The 17,365-nt window shown below is 36.1% G+C and overlaps 2 protein-coding genes across 4 annotated transcripts; both read right to left on the bottom strand.

Annotated features, from left to right (window-relative positions):
- Positions 1–94: 94 nt before the first annotated feature.
- On the bottom strand, positions 95–7,833 carry hoxc10a (homeobox C10a). Of its 3 annotated transcripts, none has more exons than XM_079850392.1 (3): positions 7,763–7,833; positions 2,421–3,502; positions 95–412 (listed from the first exon to the last, which is right to left on the bottom strand). In XM_079850392.1, exons 2-3 carry the CDS (start codon positions 3,163–3,165, stop codon positions 138–140), a joined length of 1,020 nt encoding a protein of 339 aa, XP_079706518.1. In that variant the 5' UTR covers positions 3,166–3,502; positions 7,763–7,833; the 3' UTR covers positions 95–137. The 3 variants fall into 3 exon arrangements, with proteins under 3 accessions (XP_079706518.1, XP_079706519.1, XP_079706517.1); XM_079850393.1 differs by lacking the exon at positions 7,763–7,833 and adding an exon at positions 6,862–7,218; XM_079850391.1 differs by lacking the exon at positions 7,763–7,833 and having other exon boundaries at positions 2,421–3,929.
- Positions 7,834–9,101: 1,268 nt separating this feature from the next.
- hoxc11a (homeobox C11a) lies at positions 9,102–12,002 on the bottom strand. The gene is made up of 2 exons (XM_079848875.1): positions 11,069–12,002; positions 9,102–9,788 (listed from the first exon to the last, which is right to left on the bottom strand). The coding sequence occupies exons 1-2, from the start codon at positions 11,898–11,900 to the stop codon at positions 9,556–9,558; spliced, it is 1,065 nt and encodes a 354-aa protein (XP_079705001.1). The 5' UTR covers positions 11,901–12,002; the 3' UTR covers positions 9,102–9,555.
- Positions 12,003–17,365: the final 5,363 nt, after the last annotated feature.

The raw sequence follows: 17,365 nt of genomic DNA, 5'->3' as shown, positions 1-17,365 counted from the left end.
GTGAGAGTCTGTGAATGAAAAGGGATAAATGAGAGAGGGGAAAAAGAGATTAAAAATAGAGAGGGTCTGAACGTGGGGAACGCGAGAGAATATCTTTTCATTTTTATGATTTCTTCTTCTGTCTGTTTCTTAAGCCCTCAGTTGAAGCTATAGCCTGTTAGCTCTCGGACGCGACTTTCTCTGTTGAGCTTCTTTAGCTTCATCCTTCTGTTTTGGAACCAGATCTTGACCTGTCTGTCTGTGAGGTTGATACTCTTGCTGATCTCCAGACGGCGCTCTCGAGTCAAGTACATGTTGAACAAGAACTCCTTCTCCAGCTCAAGTGTCTGATACTTTGTGTAAGGACATCTCTTCTTGCGTCCACTTTTCGCTTTTAGCCAGTTCCCCGTTGTTTTTTCCAATTTAGCCTCATCTGCACAAGTAAACGAGAGAGAGAGAGAGAGAGAGAGAGAGAGAGAGAAATAGGTATGCCGGAGTATGACTGCAAGATAACAGAACTGCATGAGGCACTGCAGGTCCTCGTTTGAATGTGTTATTTAGTTTAGTTTGATTTTTTGTTGTTTTGTTGGTTTTCACACAAAATATTCATACTTATATTCTTTGTTCTTCAGAATAAAAGTTATGCTCAATGTTTTGTATTAAAGGTCTATGATAATGGTTTAATCTAAACTGGCCTTTTTCTTATGCAGTGATGCCGTGTTCCTCAATTTACCATAGGCTATCTGACATTTTCTTTTACGCATTTTAAATTATTATCTGTAGCCTATGTGTATACTTGCTTGGACGGACTACATTTCCGTCCAATTTCACAAGTTCATTTGTGTGATTTCAGTCGGTCATCGTCCTGCAATTATTTTAAATCGAAACGTCATCCACCAAGACAAAAACAATGATAAACATACAATACTTTGCAAATAATATAAAGTAACATAACAAATATTTATTTTAATATGAATTATCTCGTTAGATTAACTAAACAAATTAGCCTAGACTTAAAAAAAAAAAAAGATCAGATGGAAGTGTGAATAAGTGTGTTATTACTGCAGATTTCAGGAAATTTCATAGACTAACCTACTTACCAAACATTTTAATAACGGAGATTAATCAAACAAGAAAAGAAAATATTAATTATAGCCTATATATATATATATAAAACCTGAATTTAACTTGCCTACAGTTGAGAGCGATGCAGACCTTAGTAAAATAAATTAAGATATATATATTATTTTTTTTCTGTCGTATGTTGTCAGTTACACATTTATTTAACCACATTGATTTAATTATTTAAGGACCACACAATGATTTCAAATTTCATTAATAAGATTTTAATGAAGAAGTTTACTGACATTTTATTACGACAAAATACAAAAACAACATTATAAAATAAGCGCTAAACATGTCCAAATAATTAAACGTTTAAAATATTTTAAATAGACATTATTTACTTAAACGGCTATTGTTTTTTCGTTAAATGCAAACAAAATTTTATACAAATATTTACCAATATCATCAAGAAATGATGTAGCCATTTATGATTCTTCATTTAAACCGTGTATATATATAAATATAAATATAAAAACAATAACAGAAAATACTTCAATATATAGGCTACTGTGGCTTGCGGGGAAAACGTCATTTTCACTTTTTCACTCTAGTCTACACTATTGCGGGCAGAACTACAACCAACTGGATGGAGTGTAATAAAAAATCTAATTTAATGAAATTTAGCTGATTAGTGTGAACTGTTTTGTTTTGTTATGCTGTGCTTGGATGGATGTATTGTAGAGCGCACTTTAACACCGCGTGTTAAGTGATCCAGTTTATATCAATGCCAAGACCCATTTTTATTTTTTTTAACGGTGTTAAATGCCGTTTCATTTTTAAGCACACATGATACTGTTTAACAAACGAAGATCCAATCTGGGCCTGTAAGGAAGGGCCTGAGCAGTCGTCTGTGCAACAAAAAGGTCTGCAATTTTGACGTGCAACTTGGTTGTCAGTTTACATGTTGTACATAGAAGGAAGCGCGCTGTTATTGTGTGTGTGTGTCTGTGTTGTGTGTGTGTTTGTGTGGCAGAGCAGCCTGGTCTCAAGAAAATGCGTCTCTATAGCACGCATTGTGTTTATCGTGTAATTTATACGCGTAAATGAGTTTTTACGTGCATGATACGCAGTTTTCGCGTGCATTTGATATGCACTTTATTGCGTGTAATACACACGCACCACACCACTAATCCTAACCAAACGTATAATACACACGCACCCCACACCACTACTAAACCTACCCTAAACCTACCCATGCGTATCCTATGCACGTAAAAACTAATTCTCGCGTATAAATTGCACGATAAACACAATGCGTACTATAGAGACGCATAAGAGAGAGAGAGAGAGAGCGAGAGAGGGGAATTAGTTATCACCTTTCAATTCGCTTTCGGAATCATCAGAACAACTGTCTATTTTTGCGACACTCTCCTCTTTTCTAGCCTGTCTCTGATCCATGTCGTCTTCCTGCGTACTCCCTCCCTTGTCTTCTGGGTCCTGCCTTGCCTTGCTGCTTTTGACATATGCATCTGCTGCTAGTGCCTCAACAGGCGTGGATATTCTGGGAATTGGGTTAAAGTCCGAGGCGAACTCATCTCTTCCATGGTGGCCCCTTTCACTGGCGTACACCTGGCTCCGTCGGAAATAATCGGGGGTGGAGACGGCGCTTTGATTCGGGTGGCTGTTATTGTCTCCCAGACGGATGTAGGTGGATTTCTCAGCGGACTCCTTGGCGCTGTCGATATCAGGCTGGTAAAGACAAGGAATCGCTTCCTCTTTCACATTGCTGGCTGGAAAGGAACATGGATGCAAAGGCTGGGCAACAGGTTGTGAGCCTCTGTAAGTTTTAGAGCCTGCGATCCAAGCGTCCCGCTGCGACAGGTAATGTGAGTGCTGGTAACTGCTGAGATGCATCCCACTCTGCTGCAAGTCATCCCGTTTGGAGAGAGGGGTACCAACAATACCAAAACTACCCATCATGGAGCAACCATATTCTGCAGACGGTTGCATATACATTCCAGAGTTAGTTGAATAGCTCTCACCTCTGAACGGAGATGTTCCTCCCACCAGCGAGTCCATCAGGAATGTGTTGTTGGCTGCCACGTTGTTCGGGCATGACATTTTGCAACTTGGCTCGTTTTTCTTTTGATTCAAAACAATCTCCTTTATGCCGAAGAGGATAAGGACAGTAGGACGCTGACATCTTTTGGGGGGGCGAAAAATATCAGCAACATAATTATGGATTCAAGGCGCTTTGTCATGTGATTTTCAGACCAATAGGGTTTTGAAAGTGGCCTTGATGCGCCAGACCGTCTTGACGTCACTGGGGTCAAGTTGTTGAAAATACGTGGTACAGCATGGAGCAATGGCGCCATCTAGCCGATTTTCACGGACAAGGAAACCAACAACAGAACAAAGAACAATCGTCTTCAGATATACAGTTACGTGGCTTTTGCGTCTGCAAAAGAAAAATAGAGAGAGGCAAGTAAACTAAACACTTCATGGAAATCAATGGAAAATTTCACAAGATTAGTCAATATAGAGGATGGTTAATACCACACACTTTTACAAGTCTGCACATGTCGGCTCTGTTTTCAAAATGGACATGCAATTTTATAGAATAAGGACGCTGTTGACACGTTCTGTCAGTGTTCTTGTCTATCTCGACACACACTACTTAATCCATTCCTTGTTATTTTCGCTCTTTTACAAATTCCATCAGGGGGATCAATTATATATTAATTAAATTAAATATTTTGTTATATTTTTTTTTTTTTTTTTTTTGGAAAGATGACTGCTTATGTTTTTGCCATTATATTTTCTGTGTAATTGACTTTATGTAGGCCTAGTATAAAACACGAGGAACCAATGATTCATTTAGAAAATCCAAACGGCGACAATAGCACATTATATTTTGTAAATTGTACAGAAATGATCTTACATTTATACATACAATTAAATGTTTATCTTAAATGCATTTGTGATTTGTTCAACGCTGCATAAAAATCAAAAAGAAAACTTTAAAATAGCCTAATTAAAAGTGAATAACATGCTCTGAATTGTGTATCTCAGCCTGTTTATTTAGCTATACATTTATGTTAGCGTTAGCTCTGTGAGTTTTAGTCAGTGTGTTGATTTTTTTCTCTCACAGTCTCTTAATTATATAGGCTAATAGCCTTATAAACCTGTTTTTATTTGGTACATTTCCCCCTAAGTCTTTCGTCAAACGGGTGTAGGCTAATTTGTGTTTCTGGGTCCAATTGGAAAATGGTTAACCATATTTCCTCTGATTCCTTGTAATATACACACACTACATAAATTTGTTTTCCGATTTTAGCACACCTTTCAAATTAGGGAAAAGGTAAAATGACACACTTCGTGTTCGACAAGGTCGTTATTTTGCCGTTTTACCAAACTGCTTCGAATCAGCTAGAGGAATGAAAAAACACTTTGGAAAAACACGTAAAAATTACGTATTTTATGTACTCTGTTTGGGTCATTTTTAGTGTTGCTTACTACAATTTATATAATTTTAAACATTTGTATTAACCTTTGGACTTGAATGATATTGTCTATGTTTGCTGGCCAATGCATTTCTCAACGAGGTCAGACCCAGCTAAAGACATGGGGCGTTGTTGTGATTGGTCTGTTCACTTGTCACTCAGCCTTTTAAGACAAACAAATACACTCTCTCATGACAGAATATAAACGTATAGAGTTTATTCAATGCGTTGCATGATCTGGTCTTTTATGTACACCAATATTTTTTAACATCATATTTTACGTATGTAAATGCATATGTTAACACACTTTTCTAAATGAAATGCACATTATTCAAATGGTTTAATAACCTGTGTTTGAAAATATGCATTTATCAAAGTATATATAGCCTATCCTATAAATCTGAGATTGTGTGTAATTGTCTACAACTTATATAATTTGTATTGTATAATTGCATATCAGGTATAATTGCAAGTATATCGGAATTGCAAGTCAATGTTGAATATAGGAAACTGAAATTTAAAATAAAAATGTGTCTTAATGAATTACAGGTCATGCTGCACCCACTCGCGCAGTGACTTTCTGATTCCAGATGCCATGACAATGAAAACGTATTCCAGAAGTTGCCTACATTTACACATTTAAATTGTAGTAAATATTGTTCAATATAATATTATGTTTCGATGAGTATTATGTCTAGAAACAACGAGAGAGTCAAATGAAAACATTTAAAATGCCTGTGCATTATGGATTATGGACAGATGTATATTATTTAAATGTAATGTATTTTTAGTGTTGCAGCGAGAGTACTTTCTTTAAAAAAAAAAGAAGTTATTGAACAAATGTACCATTAAACTGTATTTACTTACTGTCGACTTAAATATGTAAAGTCATTGTCTCAATGTAAGTAAAGTAAAGTGAAGTGTTTTTTTGTCCCTTATTTCAGAACAGCTTATTTCATAGGATGAAATACGACAACAACGAATCAAAATTACAAAAAATAAAAATGAAACCGAACTGGTCTATGTGCTATTTGAATGATCTGTTTCTCTTTTTGTCCGTGTGAATGCCGAAAAGAACACATGAAAGGCTTTGAGGCTTTTAATAGTATTCTCAAACATTCCCTTTTCTTCTATTGACGTTTGTGATAGGCTACTATTAAATGTCTACATGCAGCTGTTACTGTTAAACAGCAAAAGCTAATCCCCTTTTCTTTCGGGGCTATATCACACAGAATATTGAATTGCACAACATTCACGTTAATTGCAGATAACAAAAAAGTGTATGTGAAAAAAAAAAAAAAAAAAGGAATAGCTTTTTCACACCCACTCCATATATAAAAATATTTTATATATATATATATATATATATATATATATATATATATATATATATATATATATATATATATATATATATATATTTGAATAGATCAATGTTTTCGAGCAGGTATTGATTTCTGATCATTTTTTAAGGGTCATTACATGCACCGTGCTGTAAACTGAGCTAAAACGGCACAGAAAAGAATAGTCGTCAAAACGACTTTGGAAAATGAAACAACACATAGGCTACAGTTTCACCACGTAGGCCTCACGTAAGTCTTTTGGCCTTGAAACGAGTAAAAACAGAGTAGGATATTCCGTGCTTGTTTGGGATCTAAAACCACTCATAAAACATATTTCCAATTTAAAGAGACCTGCTTTTTAACCGTTTCCCTTCACCAAACAGGCTTCCAGCCGCAGAAGTCTATGGAAATTTATGGTTGATGCATGTAACGTTTTAAAGACATTTATAAATCAGGGAGTGGTAATCGGAAAGCACATCAGCATTATATTAAATTTTAATATCACGAAAGACCATACAAATGACTCGTGGGCACCAGTGGCGATTGTATTTACAGCTTTTCATCACACACAGGAGAGCGGAAGTAAGTATAAGCATTCAATGAGTGTTAATAGGCTCTGTCCAAAGTAGACTACGCAACTGTACGGCTTGCAGTAATCTTTCAGACCACACATATTGGAAACTGTTGTCACTTCCAACAGTCCAACATTTTATAAAATCTGATGCCAAAAACGTGTCTGATTTTTTTTCATGTTATTGGAAAACAGTGTTATTTGTCAAATGGGACAATTGAGCATTATAGGCATAACAGAAAATATTAGACTCTTGACATTCTCTTGATATTTGTATGCAAATATGTTAGATTAACTTTGTTAAAAAAAAAAAAGAAAAAAAAAAAAGACATATGCTTCGGATAGATTATGTTGCATGATGGTGACTTAAAAGTAAAAATTGAATCCAGGTTGTATTTACATCCAGTGGTAACTCAGTCCACAGTCATTATGCTGATGCCTCCTAAGCCTCCGCCATTTTCCTTGTTGCCAACTAAGAGCGCCTTCGAAAGTGTTCCATTTCGCTCTTGCTTTCCGTTGAGCAGACATTAGGCTACTATATTCGACTCTGAACAATTACCATATCCACACAACGTCTTACAACAAAAAATAATTTGTTTTGGAAAGTCGCATTTATGAATCGAATCAACCCGCGACACGAAATGAAGATTTTATAGTCATTGTTCAAAAGTCTATATGCGCGGATTGCTTTGGTTTGGTGGCGACAGTATCTCCGGCGTTTGATAGGTGGACGATCCAAGTTCCTGCTCCTTAGTGTGACGACGCAAGAGATTGGAATTCAGCAAATTTACTACGTCACTGAGCCAGGGCCAAGGTTGGTGGGTGTGACAAGAAGACAAGCCTTCCAGCCTTGATCCTTGGCTATGCCCCCACCCGCCATTTCTCTCCCACAGTACAAGCAAAGATCAGTGGCAAAGTATCATCTGTACTAACACATCACACACACATACACAAGTAACAAGTCACTACACTGGGAATTTACAAAGGGACAAATGTGTTGAGTTTTAATACAGTTAACTGTGTTTACATCTCAACAATAAATCAGTACACTAATTCAGCCTGCAAGGGATTCAGCCTCCCCTCCGTTTTCGATTCACGTTCAAGCATCAATGCATACTCCAATCTCTGTTTTAAATCTGTCAGAAATCTATTTCCTGTTACCCGGGAAAAGTCACAACCAAGCAAGCTTAAATGGTCAAGAACATGCCAAAATGTCATACAATATTTCAAGCATGAAAATATTACATTTTACAGAGACAATAAAGCGTATTTAATGGGAGTGCTAAAACTGAAAAAGTTACCTGCTGTAGTTTAATGTGAGAGGTCAAAGTGTTGCTTCTTAGACATTCCTTGGTCCTTTCCCACTTGCGCTGATTGGTTCTGTTCTGTTCACCACGTTTCCTGACAAAAGGGGCTCCTTGATTCCACTTTATTACAATAGGTTAAAGGTGAAGGCCTTGACATTATTGAAGTTCAAAGACAACTTTTAATTTCTTCATACGCATAAGTGCCAACTGCACACTTGCACGCCTTATGAGCCCACATGTTGTGGCAAAATCCATGCAGTGTGATCACATATAAAACTGCACATGGGTACAACATGTAATACCAATATCTCACCTCTGTTGGGTTTGTCAAGATGCATGCAACTCAGCTTCTTCTGAACAGATCATTCCATGTGGGCGATATCGTTTGATAGTTTTTTTTTGCACCTATGGACAATAAGGGTTCATTTTTAAACGTCTCAGTTTTTTTGTCCTAGCAGCCGGACTTTCTTGTTTACTATTTACTGCGGAAGTGAACACCATTCCCCTCGAACAGACGGTGCAATTAAGTCAGAAAAAGGCAATTTAGGGCCCTGACTTTATTGCAGTGTCTAGACTACAAGAGTGGCGATTCCATTTAGAAGGTACTAAAAGTCGTTACCGAAATGCTCTCTAAATTTTTGACGTGTTCAAGAGCAATTTCATGCATCCCTTTCTTAGTCACTTTAGACAAATACACACATCCCTAAAATTCCCTAAATGTTAAATATTTTTATATTGAACAGTTTTCATTGAAAAACAACCGATATAGCTTAATATCGATACACTTGAACGAACGTGTGGAAGGGAGACGACGAATATAGAGAGATAGAGCAAGAGAGAGGTATAGAGAGTGAGTTTTCATTACTTGGCAGTGGTCAGTTTATTGTATCTTCTCTCAGATCTCTGTTTTTACTGCAGTGTTATACACATTCCCACAATTTTTACTTCACCGTAGACTACCTTGTGTGTGTTTTTAAAATCAAGTCACAATTGACATATAACAGTTTATCTTTATTCGCGTTTATTTTTGATTAATATATAGTACACAGGCCAATTCGGATCGCTTAATAATCCTTCCGAAAAATGAGAACTTTGGGCGTACAGCAAATAATTTAAAGAATCGAACAACAAAGCTCACACGGCTGCAAAGGCAATGTAAAGAACAATAGCAGCAGGGATAGGGTGAGGATACTCAAAATAACATTATATTTACATTCACGAATGCACAATGCATATTCTCTGTACAAGGAATACAATATTACAGATTGTACAAGTCACAGTTCTAAATGATGAAAACATAAAAAAGTATGACATCTCCAGATTTAAACCAGAGTCGAGTGTATGTGTTTTAATATACATATATACAACCTTAAAAGGATAAATGATACAATTTTATAATATATTATAGTAGGCTATTTTGAGACCATTTTCAAAGAGGAGATTTCAAACATTTCACTTAAAAGAGGTGTCACATACATTTTGAAAAAAAAAAAAAAGAAGTCATTTTTGAGAATTGTAAGTTTTACTTTGTAAATCACAAACTAGAAATGCCACGTTCTTAGTGTCAATATAAACTGCCATTTCTAGTTTGTGATTGACAAATTGCATTTTCTGTCCCCAGCCTCAGCCATTACAGTCATGTTAACCTTTAAAAAACGTTTTTAATACTGTTGCTGGCCTTGAAAAAAAAATAAATCTAATATTGTAATTAGATTGATGGGGATATTTAGACATACGTAATTTGAATTTGCAGAAATATGAAATAACAGACAACGCCATTTCAACAATTACAGCAACGGATTCCCAGAGAAATACTGCAGGCGATCTCTGCTTAATTTCTTTTCTTTCATTCTACGATTCTGAAACCATATTTTGACTTGTCTGTCAGTAAGGTTTAACATTCTAGATAGCTGCAGCCTTTTCTCCTTGTTGATGTAAACGTTAAAGAAAAATTCTCGCTCCAGTTCACGAATCTGAAACTTGGAGTATGGACATCTCTTCTTTCTTGTGCGCGGAGTACCTTGGGATAATAAAAAAAAAGACATTTTAAATGATTATCTTATAAAACATGTCCTGCAAAAAACAGAACGAAAAGCATAAATGCACAACACATTTTTATTTTTTATTAGTATTGAAAGTGTGTTTCTAACCTCCAGTGTCACCAAATGCCTAATGGATAGCATCTAAGATTACTGATATGAGGAAGCAGACACAACTAAGTATGTCACTCCGATGCAATACTCTAATATCTACAGCCGTGGAGAAATCTTATTTAAAAAATCAAAATATATATATATAAAAAAGAAAACAATAAAACGGCATGTTAAACTCGACAAAAACGTAAACAAATGAAGGTTCTTGAATAAAAAATAAAAAAAACTTTGTTTTTTACCTTGTGAACTTATAAAGTGATTTTTTTTCCTGTCTATGCATTTTCCCTGATTTTGGATCACATTAGGCTAATTAATAAATGTGTTTCACAAATTATAGAACACATGACGTGAAAATGTGTTCTCTTTGTTTTTTGTAATACTTCAAACAAATGCATCTTACTATGGGCCTGAGGTAGCCTACTGTCCCTTGTACATGGCCGTGAATGTTAGCTTCTCTTCTGCAAGCTAAAGCCTACTTATAGTTTGAGAAGCGCCGCAAAAACAAATAGCAGAAATCTAAAATATCCAATGATGTCTATTGAAACGTAATTACGACAGTTCTGATTGGCCTTAATGCATATTTTGTGGCAATCCAAAAAGAGAAATACCTCTTTTAAAACTAATTTCTTTCATTTTTAGACAGATAGATAGGCTAGATAGATAGATAGATAGATAGATCTGACACTGGGCAAGCACTAACATTGTGGTCATTGACTACATACATCAACCCCACGGTAACTCAAGTCACAGCACGTTTAACAGCTAATAAGGACTTAGTTTACATTCGAGCTGCTAAAACAAAATTCACAGTATGCCAAAAGTAATGTTCTGCCCAATTGGTTTTTACCCCCGACAGCTAAACGAGAAAATCCGTTGCAATGCTCAACGCAAGTTCATGATCAAAGTTAGCATTTGTCACAATAGCGCGCTCTTAAAATTTCACAGACTCTGGGATAGTAGCGTCTGTGTATAACATCCTCTTTTTTCAAAGCGCTTTCCCATCGTAAAAATTCTTTTCGTTGGAGGAAAGAGCTTTGTAGGTTATAATAAAATCCTTTGAATGCTTATAAAACTCCACATAAAATCTGACCGACAAAACACCGGGCTAGTCCCTTAACCTTTCCCCATTTACAGCTTCGGTACCTACTCGAATGGCTGCTCTTGCTCGCGTTCCCGTCCTTAGTAGCTGCTGAAGTGCACGAGCCCGAATTGGTATGTTCCTCCTCATCCTCTGGGTCCTTTTCCGGCTCCTGCGCTGCGGAAACAGTTGTGGCTTGTTGGGACGAAGTCTCTAATTTGTTCATCTCGCTCTTTTGTAAACAATGTTCTGACTGATTGTCCGTGCTACAATAAGCGGTTTCAAAAAAGCGGTCAAAACCTTGAGGGAGCACGTTGTTTTTCCCCACGCCGGCGTAGAAACCGGTGGAAGGGTGGCTAGAGTTCGGATGATGCTGGTGGTGGTGGTGGTGGTGGCTGTACACACTCTCGTTTTTCATGAGCATTTCTGTCATGGTGGATGGCGGAAGACAGTCTCTGTGCACCAGGTCTTCTCCTGAGTAGCAAGATGCATAGTTGGTTCTGTGGTGCCATTTGCTGGACGGGTCCAGACCATAGGAAACATCTCGCACTGGTTGCACTTGAGATAGATTTGTGGAATAGGGGTATGTGATTTGTCGCGAGGGCCCCTGTGGAAGGAACGAAGAGACGGCGGAAAATTCTGGAACGTAGTAGGTGCAGCTGGGGAGGTAGATGTTGGAGGCACAGCCCGTCCTGTCCCCGAACTCGGACGTCCGGTCTTTACGCGTCTGGGAGCAGAAGTTGCCCAGATTAACAGAGTTAAACATCTTTCTCCTGTAGTCCGTACTACAGATATGATGTTTTGGATTCGGGCTGCAGAAGGAGAAAATTTGGGAAGGCGAGATGACGCGCAATCCGTCTAAGTCGCCCCGCAACACGTGATCGAAAGTAGATATTGTCATATATCAATTTGGAACACATGGATGCGTAGGAGTGGTTCTGTTGGGTAAGATCTGTGAAATTCAAGCGATTAGTTTTCAAATCATGCAAAACCATGTAAAACAGTAACATCTTTTGTTTGTTGTTTTAATCCGGTTTTGCAAGACCGAAGAGAAGTATTTTCTGTTTATGTGTACGTGTGTTGGAGCCTGTGTAGGTATTGAGTAACGCTGATTTTATGAGTCTGAGGCAACACAATTATATGCTTATATAACGTTACAAGTTCTAATCTAAGACTTTCGCATTTAACAAAACTATTACAACTTTAAAAGAAGGATAACTGGTATGATTTATTATTCTGTTGTAGTGTTGATTTCTGCACTGCTTATATTCAAGGGTCGAGTTTTAACGTATTGTCAAGATGCTTTTGTTTCAAATAAACATAGAATTTTATATTAGGCTATATATAAATATATATGCGTTAATCCTATAAAGCATATATATTTATTCATGGTATGGTAAGCAAACATGCCTTATAGATGTCACGTGTCAGCTCCACCCAATTCTTGAATATAGTCATAGAACATTTGTGAGTTTGTCTTTTTTCCTTAGATGAAAACATTGGGAATATATGCAGAAAACGATACATCCACCCGGAGATTTCAGTTATTGCTTGTATAAACACAAAGTTAATGCTGATGCTTTAGGCTATGTTTGTTTTTAGATGTGGTTTAATTTTAAACCGGGGGAAACTTTTCTCTTGGTTTTAATCAACGACACTAAAAATAAAAGCTATGAATGATGCCACTTGTCATAAAGGATGACTCTATCGTGAATGTAAAACACTGTCTTTTATCAAAGGAAAAAATAAAATAAAATTATGTGTAACATACTATTGTGTTCGACCTTCCTTACACCCAGCACTACACGTTTTGGCATTTAATATGTGCAAAGCACGTCAAATGATCCCATGGATATTTTAAATCTCTGAGACCATTTTATGAGAGGCATCTGTTTAAGGCAAAACATACTATCCAGTTTCAATATGTGCCCTCCAGCGTCTAATAAAACAATGCTAAATGTTTTATTTTTGTTGCAGAATTCGGATAAATACTAATTTTAAAGAAAAATATTGCTTTTCATTTAAAACTCATTTTTAATAGTGAAAGATCTATACTCTATAGCCTACTAACACATTCTGTTAACACTGCAGACCATGCTAATCTTCTGAAAATTATTTCAGTAGTTTCAGTAGTTGTATCACAAACTAATTCGTGAAATAAACTATAATAATACAAAAAAGTTCAGTATGTAGCACTCGTTTTAAAATATTTTATTTTTAAATTAACTGTTAGTTCGTGTACAGATATGCAATATACAGATTTACTGACCGGTCATGGAAGCATTTCACAGAGCAGCACATATAAACTAATAACATTTACCATTGTTTATGATACCAATTGTTTTTAATAGTTTATCTTCAGACAGATTATTTTTATAGGTCTATTATTTATTCAAAGCAGCTTTTCAGAGTGTCCATATTAACAAACTATGATCGATTGTTGTAAAAATATTCATATCAGTTACACTGCACATCGCAACTAAAACGTTTTTGTAAACAGAATTTTGCTAGATTACTTGCGTATTTGTGTAAGAGTTAGGCTATGTGGCAATGAGTTCTTTATGAGTCCTCTCTGAACGGAGCCCTCTCAAAATTGACAAAAGGTTGGTGTGCAATATGCCTTCAAACAAGTACAAAGAAAGCAGACAGCTGCCCAGACCCAGCACTTGAATTTGACCACTAAAATTCTCACTGCAGCCGCCATAAAAGGCCGAACGGCGGAAAAGCAAGAAATGCTTTGTTCTAAAGAAAACAAACACAAGGTAAACAATTAAAAAAGCTCAAAGAATAAAATATCTAACTAGTAAGATATGCAATACAATGATTGACGAAAGCTGTACTATTCAGGTTTCAGTCAATCAGGTCTATAAAAGTTATTTTGAACAAGCTAAAAAAAATAGCCGTGTCACCAATTTGAGACAAAACTCTATCGTAAAACTGTTAATGATCAGGAACAATATCGATTTTTTGTAGTCATTCTATTCAGCATAAACTTGTTAATGCAAGAAAGATTTTGCGAGATAACTACAGACAAACTTAACATGTTCCCACATTGTGTGTCTTACTCGTTTCACAACAAAGTCTTGTTTTCACGCAGTGCACAACAACTACCGCATCTGACATGTTTTGTACCTGATTTTGCAATAGTTGTTCTACAGGAGACAGGTTTCACATGCATGTCAACTAATTCGATGTAATCGTACAGCTTCAACACTATACTACTGGCTGTAGGACCCTGAAATTCAACAAAGGTGCGCCCTTTTCTTTCTCTAAACAAGCACTATATCCCCACAAATGCTCTGCCCCTGCTGGAGATTTGGACAATTGTTGATATTGTGATGTAGCAGTTGAATTGAAGGGGCAAGTTCAGCTGGGAAAAAAGCTAGAAAGGCGTTTAAAGTCTAGAGAGACAGAGGTCTTGTAAATGTTTGACATTTACAGTGAGCTTTAAGACATTGTCAATGGAATTTTTTTAAATCCGTTGCAGCTAAGGTCTACAATTATAGAGTTAAAATTACAGTCACGTATTAATGTTACTCGGACTAAAACGGCGCGGCTAATGCCTCAGAAAAGAGATCCGGAGAAATGGCCCGCACGGTCAATCTCAGTGTTTGCCCTGCCTCGGCGGTCAAATTCTTCGACTTTTCTTCCGTACGTCAACACAAAAATACTTTTTGCCTCATGCCGATCGAACATCGACAGAAAATGAAACCTATTCAGAAGTCGTGATATGTCAACAATGAGACCAAACAACAGTTGCAGGCAACACTCAAGGGCCCTTCAGTTTACCTCTAGGGCTAAAACCTCAGCAGGGCTAAAAAGGGAAACTGTGTAATAGCATTACTGTCCCCTCATGGCCTAGATAAATTTAATTGGATGTAAGTCGGGCTGTTAAACTCGCTCGTATGAGCTGTGAACAGATTCAAGCGACAACAAAAATGGCCCTTCTTTTTACAGAGGTCTCCGTGAGTGCATAGCCTGAGCTACAGGCAACCATGCAGTGCCCAATTGTGTCAAATGAACATCACATTCATAGAAATCCTAGAAGCTTGTTGCTCAAACGGTAAAGTCAGAGCATGAATCGAAGTAATCTTTGTTATATTGAGTGATATTAAATATTTTGTTAGTGGGTGTACATGTGATTAAAACAATACATTTAGTTGCAAGAGAGATGGCTAATTGTGTACATTTTCATGAAAATCTACGGGGTGCAAAAAGAGGAAACTTGTCGTTTTGAAATACGCTATAGCGATTTTTATATATATATATATAAAAAAATATAGGCCTATATATTATAAAAAAATCAAACCATTGCTACTGTCTTTGTCGCATAAGAAGACTAGTTTTTTTTAAAATATATATATTAATAGAACGTTGTTCTTATATACTGATACACAAAATATTATTTCTGTATGCAATTATTTTCATGTTTTCACACCCGAAAAGTAAATTCCTAAACTGGACTGATACAGGACTATTGCTTTTTGTTCCGAATAATAGGCTATAAAAATCCTAATGTTATGCCTCGAAAAGCGACTAAAGTGAGATGATAATTTCTTCTACTATTATAAAAGAAAAAAAGACAATTGATCTTGTTTTCAATAACAGTATTTTAAAAACATCAATATGGGTTTACGAAGTCACAAAATGTGTATATCCAATTAAAGAATACCCACTAAAACCTTTCTTGTAATCTATATTTATATTTATAAAATATGCTATTGTTAAATATCACGGGTGGATAATGCGAAAGCCTCGCTAAATATACATCGAATGTTCTTCATGTCAGAACCTTATTACTCCACTGATAATAATTGTCATTATTTGCGTTGTGTCCCATAACATTTTTTTGTAAACTGCACTGAAATGTAAATGCCACTTCAGTTACACTGCTTACATATTCTACCAAGATGTTTACTTCATATTTGTTAATCAAAATGATTCGATGACAGTAAACGGAATGGCATTTATTGCGGAAACCAGATTTCCGACACATGGCTTGTTGATGAAAAGATAAAGGTATGACTCACAACAAAACTACTAATATGACACCGCATGTCTACGGCACGACTTTGTTTATAAGCAACATAGCGTTTTTACATAACAAAAGGCCAGTAACCTACCTTCACTCTCCTTTTTTTTTTTTTTTTTTTTGTATATAGATATAAGATATGGCCTTATTAAAACCATTACATATTACTCTGATGCATTGGTAAAAACACAGTAAATATTTCCAGGACCTTAGGCTACTCCACAAAGCGGATTCACTTACACAATTAATATCCAGATATTCGTCTAAGATCGTTTTGAAGTTGGATCCAAGATTAGCAAGAACAACGGTTTGTCGCAACGAACATCGGAAATGTTTATGTTCGCCCCGTCCACCAAATAATTTTAATTTAGTTCAAATACATCTTAGGCTTTGAGCAGATAATCTCTTAAGAAGGGTGGTTGTGTTAAATAAATTTGTAATATGAATTGTTTGCATTGCTGAAATGAGTTGAAATGTTTATGCATAGGCTACTCAACGCATTATATAAAAATGAATTGGTTGATTCGATTAAATATCTGGTGTATTCCAGATATTGTAAATATCTGGTAACTTCATATTAATGATTGAATTGTGTACACCAATGGTATTGGATACTTGGTTCCTATATATGGGACACACTAACTTGACCTTCAATTTGTAAGTTGCTCCCGCCCACTAAGACAGGGCTAACGCGAGGGGTGGGATCGGAAAGAAGGCCCCAACATTCTATAAACAGTCAAAACAATAGTTTGCAAAAAGAGGTTATTTTCTTCAAAACTGAATAGTTATAACAACTTTCATTCAACAATATTTGCGTTGCTTGTGTGCGGTTTTTCTCTCTCATTGCAAAACATTTTCCCCTTTTTTATTTGCTCAATGTATTGCAGATCACACATTAGCATTTGTCTTTAGTATTAATGAACGTATTCAAAACGCATTCATTAGTTTCGCGCTGCTCTGCATATACGACAAGCATGTGACGATATGTATAGTTTCTCTATAGAGTTGTGCCATTACGCTGCATAATATTCCCCATATAATATTTTCTAATCACTTAAAAATAACTGCAAGGGAATGCGTTCTAGTCAAAGCTAGTCAAAGCAATGATATATTTAGTATATAAATACAAAAATAAAAGAAACATTCATGCAATAAGTATGCATGCTGTAGTTATTTTTATATTATATATTTTTATTTTTGACGTCGTGATGCCGAAGCTTTTTAGCAACAGAAAAATGTCCCATGGCTTAGGCAAACTGCATTTAAAGACTTGTTGATATGTTAAATACATGAAATGCTTTATAATCCAAAAGCAAGAAGGACTTTATAGGCTA

This window comes from Squalius cephalus (assembly GCF_949319135.1).
Source record: "Squalius cephalus genome assembly, chromosome: 18".
Lineage (NCBI taxonomy): Eukaryota > Metazoa > Chordata > Actinopteri > Cypriniformes > Leuciscidae > Squalius > Squalius cephalus.
Note: the sequence above shows the minus strand (reverse complement) of the source record. Positions and strands in the feature narration are given on the sequence as shown.